At 24.8% G+C, this 10616-nt stretch overlaps 1 protein-coding gene across 1 annotated transcript; it reads right to left on the bottom strand.

The window, feature by feature from the left end:
- Nucleotides 1–296: 296 nt before the first annotated feature.
- On the bottom strand, nt 297–10395 carry LOC105363590 (P protein). The gene is made up of 15 exons (XM_011501327.1): nt 10007–10395; nt 8574–8706; nt 8422–8494; nt 7771–7955; nt 7573–7679; nt 7035–7191; nt 6891–6962; nt 5544–5675; nt 4486–4740; nt 3778–3912; nt 3507–3701; nt 3138–3371; nt 2611–2869; nt 1949–2042; nt 297–423 (listed from the first exon to the last, which is right to left on the bottom strand). The coding sequence occupies exons 1-15, from the start codon at nt 10222–10224 to the stop codon at nt 336–338; spliced, it is 2337 nt and encodes a 778-aa protein (XP_011499629.1). The 5' UTR covers nt 10225–10395; the 3' UTR covers nt 297–335.
- Nucleotides 10396–10616: the final 221 nt, after the last annotated feature.

The raw sequence follows: 10616 nt of genomic DNA, 5'->3' as shown, positions 1-10616 counted from the left end.
TCAAAGAGAATTAATTAAGATATTTTTATGGATAAATTATTTTATGGGTCATTGTCAGTCAATAAATATTGATCTAGAATAGATACTGTTTATTTACTGTTTGGTTTATATAGAAAAGCGCATATAAATCACAAATGAACATATAAAAAAATATATATAAAAATCTCAATAGTGCATAAGATAAATATATAAATATATACTCTGTAATTTATTTATAATAAATTAATTATGATAAATACTGAACATTTTATGAATTAAATAAATTATAATAATGAATGTTCACATAGGTATCATTCTTCCTAATTTCGTATGGTTTTTGTAAACGAAATTAAAACTTAATTATTCCAATCAAAAATCACATGAGCTACCATCAAATAAACTGTAATGGTCATGGTACTGCTGAATAATACTGGGAATCCCATTCTGCAAAAAAGGAAATATTTTATCACTTTCTTGATGCCTATATTTGTCAGAATATATTATCCATATAATGTGAATGACTAAAAGGAATGATATTATGTTAAACGAATGTAGGCTTCATTAATAAAAATACCTATACGAATTGAGGTTTACATTTTTATTTATATGCTTTAAAAAATTTATAAAAAAATACTAATAGCATACAAAAATTAATTCTTATAAAATAATACTTAATTTTGAAATATGAAGTTATTTAAAATCATTTTAAAACACATAAATACATAAAATAGAAATATAAAATTTATTAGTATATATATACATATATATATATATATATATATATATATATATATATATATAATAATAATAATAATAATAATAAAAATATTATAGATAATAATAAAAATAATGATGTATAAAAAGAGTTGACATACTATCAAATTATTTAGAAAAAAAATACAGCAATAAATTTCTACAATATTTAGAAAAGATTTGTTAAGATAAAATTTTTAATTAATATTATAAAAATCTTTCACTTTCTTAATCGTGTTATGAATCTTAACTATATGATTATGTACATAACGTGTAATATTTTTACTTTTATTTTTTTGTTTTTAATAGAAATATAGTTTATAAAATTGTTTGCCTTCTAAAATTTGTATTTATATATTATTTTTAGGCAATTTGAATTGTAGCTTATTGAATTTAATGTTCAATGATAAAATCAATTAACATTTACATAAACAACAATCATAATTGTACCATATGATAAAAAATGTATTAATGATATGTAATTAAAATAAACAAATAGATAATGCATATAATAAATTACTTTCCGACAAATCTTTTATCAAGCATGTATTTATTGAAATAATATTATAAGATGACTTTTAAATCCTTGAAGTTTAATGAATTATAAATATATAATTTTTATTAAAAATTATTGATATCACATAGCAAACGAAAAATTATAAAATATAATAAAAACAGAATCACTAATTGACGTCACTTTCGGTTCATGCTAGTGCCACTTAATTTATCATAGTTAAGTAATGAAAAAACTACTTATAGACAATATTTAACTTATAATCAAAGATAAAACATTTTTAAGAATATTTTTTTTTTTGTGTTAATTTGTAATATTTGGTAAAATTTTTAATAATGAAAATATTTGTAATAATCTGTAAATATTCTATTCTAACAAATACTTTTTAAAATTGTTAGTTAAAAAAAAATCACTTTTTTAATATTATCTATTTTATATTTAAATAAATATAAAACATTTAATGTCATGATAAAATAGATTTTTTTTTTTATAATTAATCATTAATAATAATGATATGTCGATTTAATAAGAATCTTTATTAAAATTTTAATTACTTATGATCTTTATTAAAATATTAATTACTTATAATTACTGAAAATGTTTTAACGTATTTTTTATGGATAAATACTAAATACAATTTAATATTACGTTAAGTGATAATGGAAAACTAAGAAATTAAAAGTGCGAAGCAAAACCACTTACTTGAAAAATTGCATAAATGTAAAGCGATATCCATGTTGTTCGGCGACACCTGCACATACAACGTTTGCAGTTGCTCCAATCAAAGTCCCATTCCCTGTGAACATTGCACCCGTTCATACAACAACATAGAGTTACTTATTCAGCATTACATTTTTCACAAGATAAAGATATTAAGATTTATGTAAAGTAAAACATATTTTTTGTGTTCAATTATCATTAAAAGAGATGTCTTTATATAGGTTAAACTAAAAAAAGGAATCATAAATTATACAATGTATAAACAAGTTTTTTTTATAATTGTTTTTAACTATATACCAATAAGTATCTTAAAAGTCACCTAATCTTTATTTATGAGGAAAATAATGAATATTCCATTGTAAATGAAATTTTTCATAAAACAATTAGTGTCTATATTTATTTTATGGTTGAATAACTATATTATAATTTACTATTTCTAATACAGTGAGTCTTAATAATAAAAAAAATATTATCGATAGTATGTAAACAATTATATGTTACTACAAATTATTATATTTAATAATATTTGATTCAATGCATTGCTTAACATTTATATATTCAAGAAATATGTAGATTATTACAAGATATTAAAATAGAGAAGATTTTAATTTATTTGTTATTGAAATAGACAAACTTTTATTTACCTCCCATACAAGCACCGAAAGCCAAAGCCCAAATAAGTGGCTGCAAAGGTAGTTGCAGTTTGCCATTTTCCGCCAATCCGGTAACAATTCTAATCATCATTGTCGTGAGTGGCACATTATCGACAAAGGCGCCAGCAATCGCCGACACCCACAACAACAACAAAATGGCCACCGCTAATCTTGACTCCTCGCTCACAGATAGAATAACAAGCTCCGTTTTTTTACCGATCCAAGCCATCAACCCAAGTTTTGTTAGAGCCTATAATCATTTATTCTACTTAAATTAAGAATAAAATGTTAATAATTAAATTATTATCACGTAATTATATACTTTATCAATGCGCGCTTATCACATTTACATATAGAACGTATATATGTATGAAACATAAGAGGAATCCTTTTTATCCAATTTCTATCGCGAAATTTCATACGTTTTTAATATGTCTTTCTTGTTATTCGATATTTAGTAATTTCATTTGATTTTAAAATACACAATCTACTAAAAATAATAATATCTCTAATCTTACCTCCATTAACACGAATAAGGCGGCGAAAAATAATAAAGTACTCCATTCTACGCGCGCCATAAGGCCATCAAGATCCTCTGTATCTGCTAATATAAGAAGCAACAAAACACATAGAAACGACGTCCAACCCAAAGATAAATTGAAATGTGGTAGGCTATGAAAAAAGAAGAGTACTATGACCAATATCATAGAAAATCCAGATTTTGCCAGCAATAATTTATTTCTAATTGGATACTGAAATAAAAAAGAATCATAATTTTTATAATTTTCATAATTACATTTCTAAAATACTGAAATAATGAAGAATGAATAATTTCACTTATTAAGATTACATCATTACTTAAAGGCTTTGATTCTTAAAATACTGACTTTTGCTTGTAACTCTTCTAATGTTGTTCTATAGTGATCCATTAAAACACTGCCAGTTATTAATTTTTGCTTCAATTGTTGTAATAAGCGCTTTACTTTTTTTATTAATGTTTCTCTCACAAGATTTTCTTCCTTACTGTAACTTGAAAGACTGGCTGCGGCTCTTTGCCAAACTAAAATTTCGTGTCTTAATTCCTAAACTTGAACAGTTTAATACAATTTATAATTCGCTCATAAAGATTTTCATGAAAAGTAGAATTTATGTAATAACCTGGACATCTTGTGGTTCATCAAAACGTAACACCTCCAAATTGCGAAAAATGAAACGAAAATGACCGTAAACTATTATTAAAACTAATATTACACCGATACTCATGTGGGCAGTGTAAGTGCCAAATCCAACACCCTACAAAAGTTTTTAAGCATTATTAATTTTCATTTAAAAGAAATACTTTACGTGATGTGTATTAAACAGAACCATAATTAAAAACTCGAAATAAATTAGGTATCCGCTCCCCCCCCCCTCCCCACCCCAAACTCTATTAGCAGTAGCGACATTACAATCGTAATATACGAGCATATTTATGACAATTAGATTTTGGGAAAATCGTTATAAAGGATTATGTCGATTATTGTAAATATTAACAAATTTTTTTTTTTTTGTTGATATAAATTTAAAAGTTTTATAAAATCTCTCCCGTTATTTCAACGAAGCAAACACATTATAATATGATTAATTCATTGCAATTAAATCACTATGATATCAAACTTTATAACAGTGAATTGTATTTATAGATCGTCGAATATTACACTTAAAATGTTTGACTAAAATTGGTTACCATATTATTAGCTTAAATGGGAATATTCTCAATCATATAAGAATATTGGATCAAACAAATTATGATAACATTCGAGTAAAATACTCTTCGATGTGCACCACAGCCATTTAAAATACAACTTTCTGCGCCTGAATACCTACCGCATTAACGACATCGCGATTCGACGCGATGATAACGTTCGGGGGATCACCGACTGGCGTCATAGCACCGCCAATATTCGAAAATATAACCATCGCCGTGAGCACCGGCACTGGATTCAACTGCATAACCTCGCAAAGTCGAATTGTGACGGGTGTCATCAACAGGACCGTTGTGACGTTATCCAAAAAAATTGAAACTATGGCGGTAAAAAAGCACAGTGTACTAACGAGTGGCCACTCTTGCCCACTGGTAATCTAAAATACGTATGTGATTTATAAATATTGAGGCTGACGAATTGGTGAATGTATATTATAGACAAATTGTTTGATTATTAAATATTTTGTGATTGCATTAATTGTAAGAATAATAATATTTAATATATAATCGATAATACGGGAGACGATTAATTTCGTATGATTGCCATTTCCAAGTTCATAGATAAAGAAATTTTGCCACATCTTTATTTAGATATGAAAAGTGTCGGTATTCAGTGGCAATTTTATTTAAGTTTTTACAATCATCTACGATGGATATGATCGATTGGCTCTTACAAAAGATGTAGAAATATCAATGGAATATCTTGTATGCTACTGCATACGACATCATTCGACAATTATTCGAGTTAATTTTATATTAAAGCAACTTTTTCATTTAATCATTTAATTCCCGCATGAAAATTAGCAAGCAATTATTAATTATTGTCAAGCGTTTTAATGAAAAAATTGTTAAAACCATGATATTACTCTGTCTTTTGAGACTCGACGTATTTAATGCCGTGGCAACAAATCCAATGGTCCAAAATAAAATATCGATAAAAAATATATTAATAATTAATGTGAGCACAAGTCAACTATAATTTTAAGTAAAAATCTTTTAATGAAAATAATATACAAATGTGAAAAAAAATCGAACTATGAAAAAGAAAGGACAAATGAAAAGAGCTTAACGTAAAGCAATTGAAAATTCTCATAATTAATTAAAATTAATTAAAATCTCAATGTAATATATTTCATTTGAAAATTTATTAGACACGATGTATTTTATCATTTTCTCAAACCTTATAAGCATATACTGCTAAGTAGTCAAAAACTCCGGTATCTGCTACAACTGCGACAAGTATCATCATGGAAAATAGCAGCAATAAAGTGTCAACATCAATCCACGATATGATTTCACTCATTGTTGGCTTCTAAAATTATCATGCAGTTTCCTCTTTTTTAGTATAATAAAATTATAATTATAAATAAATTATATGCACATAAAAAGTCGAGCTTCGTTTAATGATAATATCTTTAAAAATAACCTGTAATAAAGCGACGTTACCCACTACTTACGATAATTTTAATTTACTATATTAATAATGTTATATCCACGAACTCTCAATTACAAGAAATAAATATCGCGGGCACACATAAAGATATAAAAATGAGCGAAAAAAAAATGCTACAGTATTGTGACTTTTCCATTGCCATTTAAACTAAATAAATTCATTGAAGTACGTATAAATAATTACAGAATTTTTCATTACCTTATTTTGATTAAATGCTAGTAGCCACACTACCACTTTCTCGAAAGAGCTTTTAACAAATATAAATTATCAATGAAAATTTAATTTTTTGTATGCACGTAAATTCATTGTGCATATACAATACCAAAAAAAAATGATTTATCGAACGTTCGGATTTACGGAAACTTTTGTATTTAACAATACTTAAATATTACGATGTTATATATGATAAATCACTAAATTTTTAGTTAATTCACCAATAAAAGTTTTATTATCTCACATTGATAAATAAAAATTTTTAAATAAATTTTCATTTTCAATTATACGTATCATAATTAACGAAGAAAATTTATATTATATCAATTTATTATCAATTAAAAGTTGAAATCGTTAAATAATGATAAAACCTTAAGAAATAATTAGTACGAAGCTTAATGATAAATGAATACTAATTTATTATTTGTTGTTGCTCATTATATAAAGTATATTTCTGTATTTTCAGTCGGTCATCATACAAGCAATACAAATGATATAAATATTTTATGAACAATTAAAATGTTTTTGCTTTTAAAACAACAAATAAATAGATATTACGAAGCAATTTTAAGATCAACGTCTAAATTTAAAAGGAGAAGCAAAAAATTAAGAGACTTATTATTAAAATTATTGTAATTCAGGCGAAAAACTAATTACAATAGAAAGTATGATTTTTATTTCATATTTTTCAATCACACATAAAATGATTCGATCGATTTTTTTCTATTCTAAATTTCTTATCTCTATTTTATAATATACGCGCTGATTAAATCGGCATAAATGAAATTTCGTTAATCCATTAAATAATAGAATATATCATTGGATTAGATGGGAATAATTAAAAACACTGAAATGAATTACCTCGTGTAGAGCGGCTAAAATAGCCAAAGAACTAGTTGAAGCCAACATAGCAGCAATCGTCCTGTGAACTATCTATTCAATACATAAGAAACTAAAGGAAAAGAAATCGTTAAAAGATCAATAATTGGCCAAATTTATGGATACCTCGAATACAATGAGCACGTAGAGTCCAACTAAAACAATTGCTCCATAGGCTATTCCATCTTCTGCATTTATCGGTGATACATCGTAAGAGACAGTTAGAGGAATTGTTGTATTCAAATTTGTTTTTAAGTTTAGTATGAGCAGTCGATGATTCAATCTTTAATAAATAAATATGCAGATTTTTAAATGAAATTTTTTGTGTGCAAATTATAATTTGGTCAATTTTTATAGCTTCACTCGTATATTAGAAGAATCAATTCAATTTCCCTTTTCATTGTTCTATATTGGAAATGTGGCTTTATCCAAGTTATGGATATTTAGATTAAAATGAGAAAATTCGTTTGAATTGCGATACAACTGGTCTTTCGAATATGAATTACTTTACTAATATAACATTTTTTAAACTTATATTTTTCCTACGATTGTTATTTGCACGAATATTATGGTTATATGTAGTATATTTTTCAATATATCGATGTTATTTACACATAAAAATTGACTGACATAAAGAATATTCTAAGGAAAATAATGTATTAACTTTTCTGGGTAATTCTGAAGTTGAAAGAGTTTGGTTTGCTGTTGATTTGGAAATACGTCTATTAATTCGGGTGGGAATAAAGACAAAGTCCAGACTTCCGATATATTCTGTAGTTTTAAAAAAAGTAATAAGATTTTTTTTATTGCGATCAATCACTATATCACAAGGTATGGGATAAATCTCTAATTAACTCAATACCTTTCTTGACATGTAGTCTTCGCGCAATACTCCTTTCTTGGAATCTTGATCGTACATCTCCAGCCAAACTGACAAATAATATCTGGATAAACTGTTATTAACATTTTCCTTTAAATTCGGTAGTAACGAACCCTCTATTGTCACACTGATTCTTTTATCATATATACCGTCAATGACTGTCAGATCTAATTTTTTTTTTTTTGTTAAGGAATTTTCTTAAATTATTTATAAATTTGAATATTTTTCAAACTGAAATTATATATTTTATGTTATTTTATCGTTAATCAACTAAGCATTTTACAGTTTATAAATAAATTGATATTACACGATATACGTGAATATAAAAATAAGTAACGAAATTTATTTTTTTTTTTCTGATAAAATTCGTTTATTAACATTTTCATGCTTTAAAGGATAATCACGTATTTAAATTTGAGAAATTTAATATCTTTTTCTAATATAATAAATTATTATTAACATTTATAATTAGTGTATATTTAGTATTTACATAATACGCATTAATTAATTACACATTGACAGCTGTATATGAATATTCTCACTTTGTGTAATATAAAATGCATTGGTATATAATTAAATATATTTATGAAAATAAATATATCTATCGATTATCTTTATTTCGTAAAAGGATACTTTGTATTTCATTTTTTGGGACTATAATTTGATGAGGAATTTCATATTTTTCACTAGTGATCATTAATGTTATCTGAAATTATAGAGAAAACATAATATGTAACAAATATTTTTCTGTGCTTTTTCCCATTCTTTAATCAATAAAATCTTACAAAAAAAGCCATCCAGCAGCTTACAAGTAAAGCTAGTTTTATATATCGAGCAATGGGGCCCAATTTCCTTTCGTGGGTATTCAATTTTTCATTGGGATTGAGATATCCATCATCCTCTGTGCCACTCAGGGCTCTTAAAAATTAAATTATTATTTCATTAGTATACAATATCAATTATTACTTAAATATTTTATAAAATTATAATATTATAGTTTCATATATATATATATATATATATATATATATACTTAAAAACTGTGTACTTAAAAACTCATTTTATTAAAGATATCAAATCTTCATTAAAGTAAGGTAAAATAAAAATAGAATTAATTGAAAAGTAATAACAATATTTAAGAGTTAATGATATTTATAATAAAAGAGGAGCCGATGTTATATTATAATACATAAAATATCTTTAAAGAAAATTTACATTAATTTGAAAATTTTATTATTACTAATAAAAAATACTAATTTATAACTTAAAGTACAATGAATTATAAAAAATATTGTTTTATACTTATTCCAAAAACTATTTTAATAACCTAATTGAATTAGTATGTCTGTAATAATCCATCATTAAGGTTTGTTAAATATTTTAATTCAATTATATAAAAATATGTGGAATAAAATTTTTTTATTATCCTATCTGATATTTTCACTTAACTTAAAATATAATAAAATCACTGTTTATAATAATATACATAATATTTTATAAATATATATATATATATATATATATATATATATATATATAGCATTAAAATATAGAAAATGATAATATATAGCATAATAATTGAAATAATATTAAATGACCGTTATAATAAAGAAAAATACAATAATAAAGAAAAAATCAAACTTTTCTTATTTATTTAAGCAAAATTTACGTATTTTGTATTCGATTTTGTATGATATTTGTATGTATTTTCATATAATAGATTACTATGTTTGATATTCTTAATTTAATATAATTTAAAGACAATTTAATTAATACTAAACATTATACATTTTGTTCATTATATTTCCATTGGAAAACTTTGAGTATTTTTTATATCCACTAGTAGTAATCCAATAATTGAATTTAATGATCATTCTTCTTATATTAAGTAATTTCAATAATTCGTACCTTTCGATCACAAGATTAATATTCTAAATTTTTAAATATGTACATTATTATAAATTATTGACTATTCAAAATGATTATAATTTTAATTATACAAGATAAAAATTCTATGTAATATACAAACTAGGTATTATATTTTTTAATTATTATCTCTAATTTTCTAGATACTATGACAAAATATAACCGCCACGATGATATTATCAATTTTATTGTTTATAATAATATTCGAAATTTCCTAAGACTGGTAAGTATTTATTTCCATGATATATACAAAATTGAGAAATTCAAATCCTGATAATTAATAACAAAATACCTTTCTTGAGCTTTTTCATACTCTTTTTGAAAATAAGCCAGACTTGGATCGAGACGAATAGCCTCAGGCAATTTACTCCAAACCCTCAGCACATCCTCAGAAATATTCCCAATTACTGCCGATGTACTTGTGAATGACGCTGTACTAACACGTGAGCCTTTTCGCGTTGACTGTCGAGTTTCCAAGCCATCATCTTCGTCGCTCGAGTTATCAAACATATTTTAATTTTTAAGTAGCAACTAATTTTTATTAAGTCTATCTAGGCTTTGAAATAGATTGCGAATTTAAGAAATGATAAAGGGCCACGAGGTGCTTGTAATATTTACAAGCGTCTTTCTAGACTTCGACTTTACAGTCTACTTATTCTCTTCCAATGATCGGTTTCAACGATTCGGTCAACGACTACTCAACTTCTTAGAATGCGTTCGTATGATTATTGAGTTTATGATACATGCGTTGTTGTTAGTATTAGTAAGAGAATGAGAGAAGGGCCGAAGCAATCGACTATTCATATAAAATTTTCGAGAAGAAATATTATGAAGAACGATGATTTTTTCCACTTTTAAACTCGAATATTTGACAATGAATTAATTATTTTTCTTATGAATAT

The sequence above is a fragment of the Ceratosolen solmsi genome, unplaced genomic scaffold, assembly GCF_000503995.2.
Source record: "Ceratosolen solmsi marchali unplaced genomic scaffold, CerSol_1.0 scaffold3, whole genome shotgun sequence".
Classification (NCBI taxonomy): domain Eukaryota; kingdom Metazoa; phylum Arthropoda; class Insecta; order Hymenoptera; family Agaonidae; genus Ceratosolen; species Ceratosolen solmsi.
Note: the sequence above shows the minus strand (reverse complement) of the source record. Positions and strands in the feature narration are given on the sequence as shown.

Bases quoted from the DNA above. Each gene is read 5' to 3' on its own strand.
- LOC105363590 (XM_011501327.1), bottom strand. From the start codon at position 10,224: ATGTTTGATAACTCGAGCGACGAAGATGATGGCTTGGAAACTCGACAG. The intron at 8,707-10,006 runs GTATTTTGTTAT...TTAATTTTTAAG, and splicing joins TATGAAAAAGCTCAAGAAAG to AGCCCTGAGTGGCACAGAGG. The intron at 7,192-7,572 runs GTTAATACATTA...TATTTATTAAAG, and splicing joins CTTCAGAATTACCCAGAAAA to ATTGAATCATCGACTGCTCA.